This window comes from Poecilia latipinna, unplaced genomic scaffold (assembly GCF_001443285.1).
Source record: "Poecilia latipinna isolate Pla-1442-1.1 unplaced genomic scaffold, P_latipinna-1.0 Scaffold175, whole genome shotgun sequence".
NCBI classification, from domain to species: Eukaryota; Metazoa; Chordata; class Actinopteri; order Cyprinodontiformes; family Poeciliidae; genus Poecilia; species Poecilia latipinna.
In genome coordinates, this window is record NW_015112791.1 from 399,588 (window position 1) to 418,108 (window position 18,521).

Consider the following 18,521-nt stretch of genomic DNA (forward strand, 5'->3'; position numbering starts at 1 on the left):
TATATATATATATATATATATATATATATATGAATTATTTGGTATTTTTTTCTTTCAGAGGAGAAACTGGACTCCTCAGGCAGTCTTGTATCTTAAAGGCGCACGTAAGGCAAACATTTATAGCAAAAAAAAAAAAAAAAAAGAACGTAGGCAGTCTGAAACTGTTTTGTTGCTGAGGACAAAATGTTGACACTTTGCAGAGGGACACCGCTCAACCCTGCTGGAGCGCAGCAGCAGAGAAGAAGGGGATGCTTTACAATTAGGTGCGTCTCACATTTATTTATTTATTCATTCATCTTTTTCTTTATGCCGTTAATGTTGGAATTGTACACCGACACCAAAAGCAATTATTTCAGGAGGGCAATGTGTATGGAGCATTTCTTGAAATTTAGTTTGGATACCAAATAATAAAAAGAAATGACATCTTTAAATCCATATTTTCAAGCACTACAGACCCACTCAATGTATGTTAGAACAGGCTCCTTTAACCACTTCAAAATGTTAAAATACTGAAAATCTTGATTTAAACATGTGATCCTGGTATGATTTGAGGATCTGGATGGGAGTGAGTAATAGACATAGAAAAAAAAGAGTGCATACTAATACAAATAAATTAATAAATGTTTTGATTCATCGATGTTTTTCAAAACCTCTCCTAAATTCATGCATAAAAAAATATTATGCATCCAAGGCCAGAGGGAAGGCGACAACCAGCTCCTGTAAATTTTATTATGCTAAACATTTTTCTAATGTTCCAAACGTTTCTCTTTTGTTCCTCTCAAGTGAACTTTAATCAGATCAGCGATGGGCCGGGATTGTCTTCAGCTTCCGTCGAGCTCCTGCAACAAGCTGCAGAAGAAGGCGAGCCTGCGCTTCACTTACATGTTTTATAACCTGCTTAGAAGCTAAAATCTCTTCGTCCTTCTTCAGGTGGAGGCAGACATCTTCACCGAGAGTGGAGCTTCAAACATCTCTGATTACTTTTTGCCTGGTCCAGTTGTCGTACTTGCTGTTGGATATTTGAACTCCAAAATGTCATTGTTGGTATGAATGGATAATCTGCAGCAAAGAACTCTTAAATAAACTTCATTGTTCTGAAAATGTAAATTGATTATGACTGACTTCATTCTAATGTGCTGTGATGTTTGCTGGCAGAAAATGTACTTTGGTTCCTCTTTCATTGTGCTTTTTAAGCAAAGTTTAGAAATTGTTTTCAGTATGTTCCTGGTATTGGTAAGTTGGGAAAGGAACATTTGAAACAAATGTAGCTTTTCAAACTTTATTCTTTACATGTTATGTCCTTCCTTTCGTTTTTGTTTCCTCCCTTCTTTCCTATCCTGTCAATTAAACCTGTCAACTATTAAGACGCTGAGTGAACATCAGCAGCTTGCAGTCAAACATCACCACCCTGTCATCACTGAAGGTGCCATGTGGGGGTCAGACATGATGCTCTTAACTCACATTAAGACACGGTGACGTGTTTCTGCAGCACTGTAATCATAACAGAGTATATTTAATGTGTACCAGTGAATAAGTGAAGCCACACCCCAGTAAACCTTCTTTATTTTGCATCAAAGCAACGCTTTGTGGTTCCGAGCATGTACATCAAGACATTTCCCTCTGTTTTTTCCACCTTTGATCTCCTCACGAACATTTATAGATGTTCAAAATGACACCTACGGCTAAATATGATAAGAATCTACAGGAAGAAGTGAGTGAGGCGAAGCAAGTGGAACCGAATGGTTTTCAGTGACTGCAGAGTGAAGAGCAACCGAACCGAGGAGATGCTTCTGCATCGCCCCCTTGTGGTGGGTTAGATGTCCCGCAGGTCCCTCTGGATGTCCCACAGCGTGTTGGCGCTGGCCTGCAGCTGGGCCACCTCTTCATCCGTCAGGGTCATGTTGACCACACTGGCCACGCCTCCGCTGTTCAGCACGCAGGGCAGACTCAGGTACACCTCGTCGCTGATCCCATACATGCCCTGTTGAGGCAGAAACATGAAAGTCAAAAACCAAGTCACAAGGATTCCTGATTACATCCTGTTGCAGTGGTAGGAAAAACCAATCAATTAATCAATCAATCAAAAAAAAGAAAAATATTTAGCTTAATATGGTGCTTTCACATCACTTGAACATTAAAGAAAAGGTTTGTCACTTTACAACCACAAAATAAGGCTAGATAGCTGGACAGACAGATAATTTCCTGAATTAGATATCTATTTTTCTTATAAACCGAGAAGCTGATCAAATCCAACTTGATTATAAGGCAGAGAGCATTAACATTTCTGAAAGGCTGTTATGGGAAGTAGAAGTCAAGTACAAGTTACTTATGAATGAGTGAGTGAATGAATGCATGCATTTATGCTTCACCTGCACCATGGTGGAGACCGGATGGATTCTGTTCATGTTCCTCATGAGGCTCTCGGTTAAGTCGGCCACACTCAGACCGATGGCCCAGTTGGTGTAACCCTTCAGCTTGATCACCTCATACGCGCTTAAAGACACAGAAATGCACAGAAATACATGCAGTAAAAGATTTCACTAAATAACGTCTGGACCTAGTTCTGCTGAGACTTTAAATTTAGCTCATTTTAATGTCAAATTATAAAACAAACCCCATGTAAAGCACATTTTCTCTTGTAAAGGCATCTTTGGGGATGTATTGTGTTTTAGGGAAGATGTACACCAACACTGCTTTCTATTTATGTGAAAACAATTATCAGCCCACGCTGGAGTGAGCAGAGAAAATGGTTCCATAAGCGGAAACGTCTGGGCTCGGAGTCTTGCCCCAAAATTAAACAGCTACAAAAATGACAATGACACATTTACTAATGCTCTCAAAATGACTGCTGCCATGGTTGTTGGTCAGAGTTTCTACCATCATTTAGTAAATTACCCACTTTCTGTTTTTCAGGGGCGTATTTATGACATCATACAGGCATATTCTTAAAAACGGGAAAGATGGGAGAGCATGGCATTCAGGCAATTCAGATGTGTCTTTATGAAAGACAGAGAAAGAAAACAGCCACATATCGACAGCTAAATAAGGTAACGGACCTAAATATCTACATATTTTTTATATGTATTCCCCTCCTGTGTAAATCATCAGATAAATATGTTGTTCTTTAGAATATTTTAATGTAAAACCAAACGACAGATGGACCAAACAAAGGTAGCGGCTCCCCAGGTGCTTACCTATCCACCACCATCTTATGAGTTTCTTTCCAGTTCTCTTCATCAAAGTCTGTGCCGATGTTGGGGTTCAGTGTCTGCAGGTTGACTCCGGCCACATTCGTCCCGCTCCATACAGGCACTAACATGCACATTGTGAGGTTCTGATGAGGCAGAAAGTTCAAAGTGCCAGCATATATCTAGGCAAAAACAAACAAATTCCTCACCACTGGTGTCTCCGTGTTCTCCCAGGATCCACCCGTTGAAGCTGCTGGAGTGGATGCCAAGTTTGTCCGCCATCAGGAAGCGGAAGCGGGCCGAGTCCAAGTTGGTGCCGCTGCCGATGACGCGGTGCTTCGGAAGGCCACTCAGTTTCCAGGTCACGTAGGTCAGAACGTCGACTGTTAAAAAAAGCATTTTAGCGGTATTTAAAATTAATATTGCAGCCTTTATATGGAAGAGGAAAAGCGGAGTTTTATATAGAGGAAGGGTTGGACATGCCCGGGTTGGAAACAACAATGATGATGCAGTCGGGGCTGTATCGTACAATCTGAGGGATGATGTGCTTGAATATGTTGACGTTCCTCTGAACGAGGTTCAGCCTACTCTCTCCCTCCTGCTGACGGACTCCGGCTGTGACGACAACGATGCGGGAGTTTGCTGTAACTGAGTAATCTGAAAAAGAAATAGAGCGGTCAACAAGTTGTGATGGGGGAAAAAAAAAAAAGAACTTTACAGTTTAAGATGCCAGTCTAAATTTACATCTATGAATAACAGATGATAATTTCTCTAAAGTGCAGTCTTGTCGACATTACAAGACAAACGGTGATTTCTCACATCTGTTCAGTCGCTGCTTCACCCCTCCACTGTTCAAATGTTTAGTCATCACTTCTTAATGAGTCTTGATGAATCATTAATAAACTTAATGAGCTGGTTTGGGCTAAATGTTGCTGTCAACAGAGTGAAGAGCAAAGGACTGAGCACACATCCCTGAGGATCTCCTTTTCCCACTTTATTATTGAGTAATGTCTTACTTGCACTTTTTGTTTGATGCTTGTCTTAAATTTTGATTTATATTTTCAGTATCAGCTGGAATATAATGTTCCATGTTAATAATTGGGCTACACAGTGCCACAGTAGGTAGAGCTGTTGCCTTGCAGCAAGAAGGGTCTTTCTGCATGGAGTTTGCATGTTCTCCCTGTGCATGCGTGAGTTTTCTCCAGGTACTCCGGTTTCCTCCCACAGTCTAAAAACATGACTGTCAGGTCAACTGGCCTCTCCAAATTGCCCCTAGGTGTGAGTGTGTGTGTGCATGGTTGTTTGTCCTGTGTGTCTCTGTGTTGCCCTGCGACAGACTGGCGACCTGTCCAGGGTGAACCCCGCCTCTCGCCCGGAACGTTAACTGGAGCTAGACACCAGCAACCCCTCCTGAACCACCAAGAGACAAGGGTGTAAAGAAAATGGATGGATGGATGTTAATAGTTGTTGGAATAGAAACAGATTTACCTTTGTCTGCGACTATTTTGGGGGTTTTGAGGAACAGGCTGCCGTGCTGCAGGTCCATCATCTCTCCCTTCAGCTTGTCCTCCACCACATCCACCAGGGCCAGCTCATCAGCCAGCTCCTGCGACACACCGAGTTCAAGCAATTTCTTTCAAAGCTCCAACATTTAGCGTTCTCCTGTAGCACGAATAGATGGCAACCTGCAGCTGTTTATGCTGTATCCCTCGCATGTTTTGTCACATTCCAGCCACAGAGTTCAATGTGTTTTATTGGGATTTTATGAGACAGAAAAACAGAAAATAGTGTATAACTTGGAATTGGAAAGGAAGTGTATTATGCACTTTTATTTGACCCTCATTATTCTGAATACTCAAACTAAAACACTCAGCACAGCCAACAAAACTCTAAGTCTCCATTTAAGAGTAGCAAAAAGATGATAAATGGCCTGGATGATAAATGGCATTATTTTATGCTATAATTGGTACTACACAGAATGTACCATGTTCACAGTGAGGCATGGTGGTGTAACCATCATGCTGAGGAGATGCTTTTCCTCCAAATTATAACTGAAGCTGACGGGAAGATAGGTGCAGCTAAATAGAGGGCAATTCTGGAAGAAAACCTGTCAGAGGCTAGAAATAAATTGAGATTTATCTTGAATCACAACAATGATCCCAATCATTCAGCTGGAGCCGCAGTGGAATTGTGAAAACTGATGTTTGCTGACATTCTCCCCCAAAATATACAACTACAAATGCAGGGAAAGGTGGTTCTGCAAATGAGCTATTCAGGTGGGGAAATGCAGGCCACACTTTTCAGATTTATTTGTGAAAAATGACTCAGGCCTTTGATTATTTTCCTTCTAATTCACAATTATGCCCTAGTTTATTTCACAGAAAATCCCACCGAGTTCTAACTTAAGTTGTACCAAACATATATATATATGTAAAAAGCATCGCTATGTTTGAATCCTTTGGTAAGCCACTGTAGTTTTTGATAATAGAAATATGCTACTCTACTACTTCCTTGAATCTAGATGCTTTAGACAAACCTTCCTCAGACTCAGCTTCCAAAACTATCGTGAGAAAAAAGTTATATTTAAGCATTTCATTTTGGGGTCACAGTTTTTGCTCTACAGCTATATATAGGGCATAGCTGTCCTATTTGCGAAAACAGTCTGACATGTTTCAGTAGTAAGAGCGTGCAAGCCACCTCCTTTCATGACAATTGGAGACAGAGGGGATAAGATCAAGATCAGAGGCCAAGAGATCAGTAATCTGTTGTCAATCCAGGAGAATCCAGGGGAATTATCTTGTGCTGTGGCAGAAGCAGGTGGGGAGGGGATGTTGTGCAAAAGGCAAAAAGAGTGGACATCTTACCCTGAGCAGGATACTGACGGCACAGGCCATGCCGACCTGACCCACACCCACTACCGTCACTTTGTTCCTGGGGGGCTCAGGAGTGCCGGTGAACAGCGGGGTGATCAGCTTTTGCAGGACTGAAGCCATTCTCAGTGCTGAAACGTGTTAACGAAACAAAATGAAACATTTTACGGTCAAATGACGGCCAAACATCAACCGTTTCAAAGAGACGCGACGTGCTCTGCCAGCTAAACTTCACAAATACTGCAGTCCATCAAAGTGCAGCAGGATCAAGAATTAAATGTGGCAGTTATCTCATCATTCCCCCCCTTTTTTTTTGTTCGTCTAAATCCCATAATCCACCACTAGAAACCACACTTCCTGAGCTCTGTCCCGCACATGATTTGTCAGCAGAGTTCACCTTGAAACGACACGCAGTCAGACACAGAAAGAGCAGCAATAATACTTGCTTTGTTCGGCGAAGCTCCGAGCTGCTAGGTATAAATACCACCATGTAATCAGCATGGCAGACTGGTGGGGACACCTAAGGCGTGCTTCCCTTAGAGCTGCATCAACGACAGTCCCCACGGTGGTGGCTGTGCAGTCCAGAAAATCGAGGTAGGTGTCCCGGTGTGCTGCAGTAGCAGCAGCAGCAGCAGCAGCAGCGTAGAGGACATGTGACTCAGGACCGGATGAAGGAGCTGCGAGCTGCACAGATCTCCTCTCTCCTCCTCTCCCTGAGCCATCCTCCCCTCACGGAGGATGGGACACTATAATCTCACTGACTGCACGCCGCTAAAGGAGTTACTGTAATCCCTTAACACTGCTTCCATCTGCTGCACCTGCACTACCCAAGAACCTCAACTTTCCCTCCAGTAATAAGCTCATGAAGTGAAACTTCCTCCTGTTTGCATTTATTCCAAATTAAATTTGTACATTAAGAGCATTTATTTATGGAACACAGTTACCTGCATCATCAGCTCTTAAAGGTATACGTAGTTTTAGTTGTGATTATCTAACACATAATTTGAAAATGAGAATCTGAATTATGCACATGAACATTGGGAATATGTCTATGTGCAGTTGAAACCGGATGTTAATATACACTGTAAAAACATTTTGACTTAAAATCTGATCAGCCACATTATTTCTGTTTGCTAATTGTCAAAAAAAACCCAGAACAAATTCTTCCAAGTCAGACGTTTGCATTTCTTCAGGATGTGGTATCACCTTTAAAATGTGAGACTTGGTTAAATGTTTCAGGTCTCCTTCTCACAATAGTTTGATAGAATTTTGTCCCATTCCTCCTTACAGAACTGATTGAGTCGGATTTGCCATCTGTTTTGTGAAGTGCACCGGTGCCTCTTGCAGTAAAACAGCACGGTACAGACTGCTGGCCGTCAAGGTGGTTCTGGCCGAGATGGACCCGTATCTTCTCCCTGAGAACAGATGATGTGCTGGATGGTACTGGTCTTTCAAGATGTTAAAGAGGAGATCCGCAGGAGATTGGTCCCGATTATTTTACCACTGCCCTCCCTTGTTGTTCAGCTTTAGGACCCGACTAAACGTCTGTCTAACAAACTTTGGACAGCATTGTTCTGAAAGTTAATCACAAGCCTCTTTAGGTGTTCGGCTCTCGTTAGCTTCCTCGGGTACAAGAGGTGCTGCTGTCTGGATTTGCAAGTATCTCAGATTATTTATTTTATTCATGGTGTTAAGAAATAAATTGTGATTTGAGCACCACACTATCAATTGCTCAAACTCTTCCATGTATAAAGACTCATTGTTTTTGGCTGTAACTATTGCATCATCTGCAAACTTGTGATTGGATGAGTGGGAGTGGAGCAGTGGACCGAGCGCACAGCCTTGAGGAACTCCTTTGTTAGTCCATATGGTGGTGGAGGTGTGCTCTCCTGTTTTCACGCTCTGGGAGCGGTTGGTTAAAAAGTCCAGTATCCAGTTACATACTGGGATGTCTAACCCAAGGTTGTTCAGTTTCACTAATGGTTTGTTTGGTAGAATTTAATTAAATGGCAAACTAAAGTCAACAAACATCTTTGCATAGATGTTTGTATAATTTGCAAACTATATAATCTGTCAATCTTTTTATTTATTTATTTATTTTTTTTGCTGTTGACAAGGCCTTTTTGGTTTTGCTTTGCACCAAAATAATCTCTGAAAGAATCCGTCTGCTTCCTAAATGGCGTGACACCTACACATTCTCATGCTTTATATATCTGCATATAAATGTTTTAACAAATACGTGTGGCACCTGCAGGCATCAGGAAATTGCTCCCAAAGAAAACCAGATTTTTAGAAGGTCTACAGTCCTCTTCTCGATGACTTCACCGATTTATTTTATTTATATTTCCTTTTGATGTCACACAAGGAAGCGATGTGTTTGAGGCGTTGTCTTAAAATACATCCACAGGTTTGGCTGCAGCTAACTCAAAAACTGTTAACGAACCAATCTGAGGCATAATCATTCAATTAGTAGTTTTAGTAATTAAAATTAGTAATCTTATTGGCCTAGGAGAAGTAATATAAAAACTGTCAACAAACAGGCATAATTATGGCAGTAATAACAGATCTACAAACAGGAAGAGTTTTTGGTCTGATTTCATGTCAGACTGAGAGAAAAATGATGTTTCTAAATACTATATTTCAGATATTTCTATATACAAATATCTGGTTAACAAATGTTACTGACAACAATATACTGCTTACTGTAAATCTGCCCATTCATTATAACTGAGAGACACTGGATTACCCATGAAGAGTGCTGTGCACTCCAAGCACGTAAACATGAGGAGGTATTTACATGGCTTAGCACCAAGGTCAGGAAGAAGGGACGGCAGCTCTGTGTTTTCACAATAAAAGCCTGCTTTCATTTACAACAATATCATATATTTGTGTCTCTTAAAGATGTAAGGTCAGTCATGCAGTGGTGATGGAGAAAATGTGATTTGTAATGGTAATTGTGCATATATTAACTTGAAGGAACATGCATGGAAAACAATTAAACATACTTCAGGGATAGGTGTTTTCTTTCAGATGCAAGTTATGTAACACTAAAGGTAGAAAGCAAAGAAATTCTGAATCATAATGCAAAATTATGTTGAGGAATGATTTTGCATTATAAAGCTGTTGTTTTAAGAATTGAATGCATCTTTTTTAGAACACATTCTTTACTACTTTTGGATCTATTAGACATTTAGCAGATATTAAAACAAAATAAAACTACAAATGCTCTACCTGAATACTAGATTTCCAGTTTTAAACCTCATGATGTGCTTATTTCTTGTCCAAATGAACTTAAGCTGCCTTTCTAGATCGAAGAGCGAATCCTTTCCTGCTTCTAAATAAATAAAAAGCAGCAGATAATATCGGGCTACAATTGTTGACCGGATTGTTCAAATCACTTTAGTATGAACATAATTATTTGTTTTACCTTTTGTCTTGAGGTACCGTGTACGTTAGTTGGAGCTGCTCGCCTTTTCTCCAGAACAAGAGGATCCGCTGTAGACGTGCCGCTCTGCCTGCCTGCATCAACCTCCTGGATTTATCCCACTAAGCCTCTCCGTCTCCAGTGGGTCGCCTCGGCCACACAGAGCGACATTCACAGTGTCTTTTCTTCAAAAAACACTTCAAAGAAACAAGGTCGGAAATGAAAACAATTCACAACAATTATCCCGACTTATTGGTAACTTTTGTTCAGTCAAAAACATGATTTTACATTTATTTTTTCCATGATGTTTGGCGTTAGTGTTGCTCCTTGTTCTGCTTCGAGGAGTTGAAGAGAACAGAAATAAACATCCAGACGTACTGAAACAATGTTTCTTTACTTTATCGCCCATTCAGCTATTTTCTTGGCAGCAGAGGTTTTGGATATAGTAAAACATTTTAACTCCCTACTTTCAATTTTATTGCAATGTGTTTTAGTTAGCATGGGTGCAAATTGTCTTCATTGCACCTTAAAGAGCGCCTACAACTTCACAGACACAATGTGAACTCAGACTTCTCCTTCTCTGCAGTTCAACCGTGGAGACTTGATGACTGATTTCTCGCAGATGCTCGTCATGTCGACTCCATAACTTAACTGTGAGTCAGTTCCTCCAGGCCAGATTGAGAACCTATTGCTTTTTCTGTTTATTCATGCGATGTTGACCTTAATTGTGTAAATGGAAAATAGAAAAAAAAGAAAAAGAAAAAAAAAGAATAATTCTTGTTGGGAAAATAAGTTTTACATCAGATCTTGTGGTTACAATGTAAAAACAGTGGCATAGACAAATTATAAATGAAAAACTGTTGTCCGACTGTTCACTGACGCAAACTTTCAGGAAATACATTTACAAACCTACAATTCCAGTTTTGTCTTTGTGACACAGGTCTGATTTTATCAGCATTTACAAGCCAGGTGGCTCACAAAAAAAGATTCTAATCTCTTTGGGAGGTGTAACATTTTTGTGCAAATGAAAAAAATAAAGAATAAGGAGAGCTTCTTATAGACAAATGATAAACGTAGCGTACGTGTAACCAAAGTCAACTTATTGCAGGTGTTATGTCCTGTTTGCTTGAGAGTTGAACTTCAGTCAATACAGGTAGCTGACGTCCGTGGAGGAAGCTTTCACAGGATTTCAAGACGAAGCATCTCTGGTCCAGAGAGCTTCCACGTTTTCCATTACAAAAAGTTAATTTTACATACAAACATTCTGGTTTTTCATCCTCGTATTTTAAAACATTCTAGATGTTAAGAGTACACAGTATTACCCTTAACCCTTCTTGAACAGTAGTAAGTCCTACTATCTCTTGGATCAACCAGTAATGAAACAATGCCGGAGTTAACTTCCGGTATCTGGTTGTTTTACTACTTTTGCGGCATCTAAATACTTGTCTTACATGTCAGACCTTGACTAGTTTCATAGACTAAATATTGGGTCTTTAAAATAGTTTGTGCACTTTGGGGATCTTCGTTTTGTTTGTAACAGTATCTTAAAATGTGCTTTTTTACTTCCTTGGCATTTTAGAGCCAGCTTAAGGATTGTTGGTTGTGATCCACCTAAAGTAGACTGACTCTTTATTATTGATCAGTGCGGTCACTACGTCTAAACCCTATCAAAGACAAAACGTGGTAAGTTAATAAAAATAAAATAAAAAAACAATGGGAAAACTACTGCATTTATTCAGCATCATAAGGCTATTGAACATTTCACCAGACTTATCCAGAAAAACCTGAAAGCAAAGTCCATATTATCAAAGACTGTATTTGACACAAAAAAAAACTGTATAAGGACTTTACGCCAATAAAAAGCTGAAAGTGGACAAAAAGAAAATGTGGTGACAACAAAATTTATTTTTTGACACACAACCTACATTATCATAAATAAACAGATTAAAAATCCTTACCCACATAACCCCAGTCATTTGTGTCCATTGTTGGAGAGCTGCCTGAAGATGAATCACTTGTAATTTAGCAAGGTTCAGATTTGCTGTACAGTATTACTCGCATCGCTAACATATTGCTTGAAATCGTTACACCTTAAAATGTCTATAAAAAACGTTGAGCATGCCACTTTAGAAAAATATCAAAATAGAAACAAACCCCTCCCCCCCCCCGCAAAAATCTGTGCCACTCCAAACGAGCGAGTCCTCACTTCTGCTAAGAAAACAAACCAAAGTCCCAAGCATTTAACCTTGCCGTTAGTTTAGCGCTCACGAATTTAAGACCGGGTTAAACCGCCCTGAAGCGAGTTACTTTCCTCCAGCTGTCGTCTTTGCGGCCGTTTGAGGCGGGCTATGTGGGTGCACTGCAACAGCCAGCCCTGTATAATGGACTGAAGGATCAAAAATCTCATAAACGATGGTTAAAATAAAAAGAGACGTAACTTGAGAACACGATTCGGCCGATATAAACTCATATGGGTTCGTAGGTAAGGATGGAATATAACAATTGCGTTTCTGAGTTCTCCTTTGAGTCAAATATATGGCAGTTAAAACAAATAAAAAATACACTAAATTTGGAGTTTCTCTGTAAATTCATGACAATGCTGAAAAAAGATGCCAAAAAATAAAATAAAAAAAAGTATTCAGTTCATAGTCAGCTAATCATGATTCCAATACCGAGTTTAGATTTTACTCATCATTACTGAAAACCCCTGGGAAAGACAGGGAAGCATTAACCGGCTGATTTTCCTCATTCGGTGACCTGCTGGCACCGCCTGTCTCTCCTCCCACCACAAACCACAACAAAACGTCTGAAATGAATCAACCTGAGCACCACAGACATGAAAATAACTACCTACAACTCTACTGCTACAAAGCCAATTCTTTTTTAATTCGTACAGAAAAATAAGAACATTATGGTGTTAATAGAAGCGCTGCTTTGTGTGTGGAAAACAAAAATAAAATAAAAGTGGAAGTAATAAAAGGAGGGGAGGGTCACTAAGTGCTAACAAGTGTCCAGGCACTTCACAGTCAGAAAAACACCTGGCACAGCGCGTCGGATCAAAACTACAGTATGACAGTTGAGGGGGGAAAAAAAACAAACAAAACAAAACAAAAAAACTACAATCATGCACGGATAAAACTGGCTCCTCCGCTCCACACTCGTTTCTACATATACGGGTTAGATGCACACAAAGACACAAACGATTCACAGATTAAAATCAACATTTAAGTCGTCTCTTCTGACTGTCGTGCAACAGCGTTATTCAGAAGCTACTGTTTTGAGGAACCGTCCTCCCTGCTGTGGCGGGAGAAAAGTCGGAGTCTGGTAAAAGAAAGTCTGTCGTTCCAATTAAAACTTTGTCTTTTTGTTGTCCAAACATGACGGGAAAAGGAGGAAAAGGAGGCGTGGCCTGCTGTTGGAGTTGTGGCGCGCTGTGGCGAGGGAGGTGATCCGGGCATGGTGGCAAGCTGCTGACGGTCCTTTAGTTGTCGGGGCTGCCGATGGCGGCGGCGGGGGCGGTGCCGCCGCCAATGCCAAGGTAGTTGGCTGCCGTCTCCACAGCACTTTGGACCGGGACGACGACGGCGTCTAGGAGGCCTTTCAGGACGTCGATCTGATCCGAACTGAGGCTCTGGTACGCATAGTATAGGGAGCCGACCACCACAACGAGGAGCAGGAGTTTGATCAGCACGGAGAAGAAACCTCGTCTGGGCGGAGCTTTGCTGGAGGAGGCGGAGCTGATTGGTTGAGAATACGTCTCGGTGTAGCTGCGGCTCTCTGTGTGAACAGTGCGCTGCACACGGGACTCGTCCAGCCAGTACTCGCTGGGTTTTAATGGCCGACCGGCTGCCCCTCTGATTGGACGCCTGCAGGTTGCACTGCACCCAAAATAAATACACCAAAAAAAGATCAACTTTGAAATTAATTAGCTGATTAATTGAAACACTAATTGATATTTTTAATGGCAAAAAAAAAAAAAAAGAAGACTGACCTGCAACTAAAAGCTCTGAGACTACGACCACATTTTCTGAACTTCTTCTACTACTACTCTCCAATTTGCACAATTTGCTTTCAACAGTTAACTTTATGTTTTCTCTTAGTTGTCGTTCTTTCCATAGACGCGTTACGGTTGGCTGTGATTCCTTCCTGGAGAGGAGCTTCAGCTGAGATAACGGTGCCATCAAATAATCGTTCTCCTCTCCTCCTATTTACGTTTTAACTTCATGGACATAGAAAACACTCCTACATCACTTCATCCATTTCTTTTTGTGTATCTGCTCTGTCTTCTTAAATTCCCGGTCGTACTCAGCCAGGTTCTGGTTCTGCTGCATTTTTCTTCCTGTTAAAGTGGAATTATTTTCCTCTCCGCTGTTGCTACATGCTCGGCATGAGAGACTGCTATAAAGTCAAAGACAAAACAAGCGATTGTCGCTACGTGCTTGTCCATGAGGAGTGACCGCTGAAAATCAACGGCTCAACGTAATCTGCTGGGTTTCCTTAGATAAAAAAACTTTTTCCAAATACTTTGAATAATTAGCTGAACTTGCTCCACAGTTTCACAACTGGGATGAACTGGAACGCATGTGTGATTGAATTGGTGAAGTGTCTTGAGACGACGCTGTATAAATAAAACTGAAGCTGAACAGCAAAAGTAAACCTATAACATAAAACATAACCTCAATAGTTACCTGATGCCTGTGGGTGTGTTTATTTCATTGGCAAGGATATCTTCAACCACACTCTTGCTGGCTTTCTTTGGAGTCTCTTCAGTGATGACCTCTTCCACAACCTGCCGGTGTAGCATCAAACATTCTCAAACAAACTCACACCAACGTGCGACCATTTATAAAACTAAATGGAAAAGCGCGACTCGCCTTGGTTTGTCGTCTGCTGCTGGTTCTGACTGTGACGGGAGCTTTTCCTCTGCTCCTTACAGGCTTCTCAACCACAGGAACCGGTTCTGGTTCAGGGGGAACAATCTCTTCTGAATAAGGAGGAAACAAACCACACACTTACTTATAGGTCTATATAAGACTACTAAACGTGTGCTACTGGCTATTTTCCCCCCCAACAAACCTACTCATGTCTAAAACATATATATTACAAGGGAAGTGATCAGTGCTCACCATCTTCTTTGTCACTGTAGTGGTCAGAGTTTGTGTTGCCGTTCTGGTTGCTGTCTGCTTTGGGGAGAGTTGTGACATCTGTAGGAGCTGCAGGTTCGGCCGCATGCTCGTCCAGAAGCTTCTGCAGCTTCTTCTCATACACCTTACGGGTCGAAGCTGAGAAGACAGAGAAATGCTTTTTCTCCAAAGAAGACAAATGGCATGATGCATGATGTTCTGCTTCAGGGAGCGATAGCTGCAAGTATGTCCAGTCAAAACCGGCTGATGCGTCACCACTATTGTTTTGAGTTTCGGTTTTAGGAAAGAAACAACCGATATCTATTTTCTTTTTCATTTTCAGTCAGATTCCAATACAGAACTTGAAGCCGTAACTGTCATTAACTCTATCCAGGTTAACTATAAAGAAGCCACAAGAGCAAACATATTTTGTGCGACAGTAGTAAGATTGCAAAATAGCTTTTACAATCTTCTATTATTGAGCTAGAACCGTTAGATTGAGACAACTTTTTTCCAATTTCTAAAGACAAACTAAGGACATTTTTCCAATTGTAAACAGCCTCCATTTTCAGTTCAATAACCATTTTACACAAATCACATTTTAATGCATCATTTCAAGTGAAACCCGTCACATAATTACTGTAACTTAACACGATTTTATGACTGATACATTTTGTATTTCTACATCTGTATTTTAGTTTTATTACCCTATTTTAGTTTATTAAATAATTTTAACTCTCTTGTGACATTTATCCATTTTTTTACTTATTGAAGTCCTCTTGATATTCATCTACTTAAACACTTTTAATTTTTTTAAAACTAAAGTCATAACTTTATATTTCTATCCATTGTAGTACTTTTTATTAACTTCCATTCAATTTAAAAACTCAATTTGTGTCTAACTTGTAAACTTTACTGATAAATTCCTAATACTAAACTTAATTCACACTACAGCTCCGACCCTAACCATACAAATAGTTAAGGTTAACAAAAAACTTCATTATTTGACCTAAAACAGGTGAAATGTTACATAAAATAAACAAGTTTACACTACATATTTTAAGTTGTGAAGCTTGACAGACATGATGTCTTTGTAAGGGTTTGATTTCAGGATTTATCCATCTGCTTTATGGCTTATTTAAGTGAAATAAAAAAATAAAATCATTCATTTAATTTTACATAATTTACAAAGAGCATGCTAACGAATTGTTTTTCAGAAATTAACTTTTACTCGATTAAAAATTTAAAAGGGAGAGTTTAAATTTTAATAACATGTGCGTGCAGCGTGGATCTGAGAAAACTCACCAACAATAGGTCCAGTGTCCACACCATGCTTTGCCAGCTGTTGTTTCAAATCTTCATCTGTGAGCTCCGTCACCTCCACCTCCTCTGTGCGCGGCTTATCCGTCTTTTTCGTTGCTTTCTGGTTAGAAAATAAATTTAAAGAATACATAAAGAGCAGCTTTCAATTAGAGCAACGGGGATTACCAGGAGGGAGAAAACAAAACAAAAAGAAATCACAACTTTTTAATCAGACGACGGCCCGCAGACAGCCTCACTTGAGGAGGGGGGGGGGAGGAAATAATTCATGCAGCCTTTGAATCAAACTTACTCTTCCAGAGCGGCTCCTGTTGGAAACAACCGGGGTGGGCAGCTCTTCGTCGCTGGAGAATGTGTCTAAAGGCGGGCTCTTCTTGTTGTTCTGTATGGTCAGGTTCTTCAGATACAACTGCACATAAACCTCCTTCTTCTGGTCTCCGCTCGGAAGCGGGACATTGTGCGCCGTGAGCTCGTTCTTTAGCTTATCTTTCGTGAGAACCGACGGATCTTCGAGAAATTCTGCCATACTAACTTATATGTAGAGATAGCCTTAAAACTACTTCAAAGTGCGGTTTCTTCCTTTACTGCTCGCAGCTCAGAGGAATTATCTACTCCAGTAAGCTGCTCCAAAAACAACAACAGCAGAAACGTGAGCGAATAGCGCTGTTGTCAAACAGAAGTGGCGCCTACCCGCTGCCTGCTCAACTAGCACCGCCAAAGCGCTTTATCAAAATAAACGTCTACTTCTGCTTGTTAGCCTAGGAACAAAAACACTCCCATGTACCTTGGAATTTTTGGAAACGGGTCCACGCATATACTTGGCCAGAAACTCGCTCAAAATCCGGCATTAACGGGCTTTCAATTGAAATAGTTAGCTTAGCTTCCAACCGGTCCACTTGCTTCTGTCTGTCCGCGGATGCAATAGGGCCACACAAGAAACTGTACCGCTATTGGGCGAGGCGCTGCTGTGAGCTTTAATTTGATTGGACGGCTATGAATGGCACAGAGGCAAGAAGCCGCCACAAAGGAACCGGACGATGCGTTTGTTTGTTTTATACACGATAGCTTTGTGTAAATACTGGCGACCAAATGTGCAGTGGGGTTTGAATATACCCCACTGCACACTGAATATAATATGTAGGGTTTGATACGATGGAAAGCCGAGACAGGTAGTTTAAGTTACTAATGTAAATCAATTTTCTTTAAATTTAATAGTACCGACTATTTAATGGGTTTATTAGTTTCCAACTTATTTTAGCTTTCTTATAGCAAGGATTTTTTAGTTTCCCAACCTATAATCAGCTAATTTTAATGATAACAACATTACATAACAATGCAAATATTCAGCGGTTTAGATTTAATCATCCCTCATGTACCACAAGGGGGCAGCATATCCATATACTTATGTATTATAAAGAGGGATTTTAAAAAAAATCAGTACTCAAAATAAAATAACTTCGTAAAGTTTCTGTTCACTTTCAGTAAATTTGCAAAAAAAATCTTAGAACACATTGATAGCGGCAATAATTGAAAATAATGGATAAATGGAAAGAAAAATATCTGTAAGTTGTCAGAATAGCAGCAGAATAACTATATTGATATCTTAAAATTACTTGAGACCTCTTAAGAAGAAAAAGCAAAGAATCCTAGAGTTAAAGGAGCACAAAAGAGTTAAATTTTTTCAGCTAACCTCTGACCCTTCACAGGGTACTCTTCAAAAGAATTATAAAGCTGGCTTTTATGAGACATGGAATGCGGAATCAGGATTTTCTGAAACTGAATAGAACGAAAGCATATTCGTTTCCATTCGAGACCTATCTAGAAGGATATGGCATTGTTTGAACATATGTTCCTGCCGTCTTTAAAGGGTCTCTGCAGGCGTGCAGGTCTCTAACACCACCAGCCCTAGAGGGCATTGCTTGGAAGTGACACCCCACCTGTCCTTCTAACTAGCTCCTCTGGGGGACTTTCTGGGATGCTGCTGCAGGACTCGAGCAATCGATGCTCGCCTCAGTTCCCAAACCACAGAGAACACAGCTTTTCAAGTATAGTTCAACTTTTCCACAGCAGATTTGCCAGTGGAGTGAAAGCGTAAAAACTGTTGAGCCCTTGAGAAACACCTCTTAAGCTTTCTTTGTGTGTAATTTGCACAGAAAACAAGGCTGTGGCCAAGAATCATACAGAGAGCCCCTTTAAGCATAACAGTCATGGCCTCTGAGAAATTATCAAAGCCTACTATTTAATCGTCAACGTTCATATTTTCAGAATGAGATCATCTAAAATGGACCTCCCCACCTGATGTCAACTAGAGAGAATATTTGACAACATTTCTTGATAGGTCATTCTTTACTGAACCAGGTGAACAAATGAAACAACTGGTCACAGACAGGCTTTCTTAATTGATTTGGAAATAAAAAAATAGTCAGCAGTTACATAAAGTCAAACAGGAAAATGAATTATGAAATGCTATGGGATGTTTGGAAATGACAGTGCGTGCCAAGTAAAGGCCAGCATCCATCGGAAATGTTCTAATAGAGGATTTCTGATCATTGAGAAATATGTTGAATACAGACTCCTCAGTGGAGCATGTCTTGGA

The 18,521-nt window shown here is 40.4% G+C and overlaps 2 protein-coding genes and 1 long non-coding RNA gene across 4 annotated transcripts; 1 reads left to right on the forward strand and 2 right to left on the reverse strand.

Annotated features, from left to right (window-relative positions):
• Positions 1-45: 45 nt before the first annotated feature.
• Positions 46-1,450, forward strand: LOC106946098 (uncharacterized). The gene is made up of 3 exons (XR_001424693.1): positions 46-104; positions 201-263; positions 784-1,450. It is a non-coding gene; the product is annotated as an uncharacterized LOC106946098 (long non-coding RNA).
• Positions 1,451-1,546: 96 nt separating this feature from the next.
• On the reverse strand, positions 1,547-9,597 carry ldhbb (lactate dehydrogenase Bb). 2 transcript variants are annotated; one of them, XM_015030226.1, is made up of 8 exons: positions 9,486-9,597; positions 6,053-6,189; positions 4,677-4,794; positions 3,672-3,845; positions 3,398-3,571; positions 3,195-3,312; positions 2,370-2,493; positions 1,547-1,981 (listed from the first exon to the last, which is right to left on the reverse strand). In XM_015030226.1, the coding sequence occupies exons 2-8, from the start codon at positions 6,179-6,181 to the stop codon at positions 1,814-1,816; spliced, it is 1,005 nt and encodes a 334-aa protein (XP_014885712.1). In that variant the 5' UTR covers positions 6,182-6,189; positions 9,486-9,597; the 3' UTR covers positions 1,547-1,813. The 2 variants fall into 2 exon arrangements, with proteins under 2 accessions (XP_014885712.1, XP_014885711.1); XM_015030225.1 differs by lacking the exon at positions 9,486-9,597 and adding an exon at positions 6,505-7,121.
• A 1,599-nt stretch (positions 9,598-11,196) lies between these two features.
• Positions 11,197-16,870, reverse strand: tmpob (thymopoietin b). The gene is made up of 6 exons (XM_015030224.1): positions 16,218-16,870; positions 15,911-16,028; positions 14,609-14,764; positions 14,357-14,466; positions 14,171-14,271; positions 11,197-13,360 (listed from the first exon to the last, which is right to left on the reverse strand). The coding sequence occupies exons 1-6, from the start codon at positions 16,449-16,451 to the stop codon at positions 12,964-12,966; spliced, it is 1,116 nt and encodes a 371-aa protein (XP_014885710.1). The 5' UTR covers positions 16,452-16,870; the 3' UTR covers positions 11,197-12,963.
• Between the last annotated feature and the right edge of the window lie 1,651 nt (positions 16,871-18,521).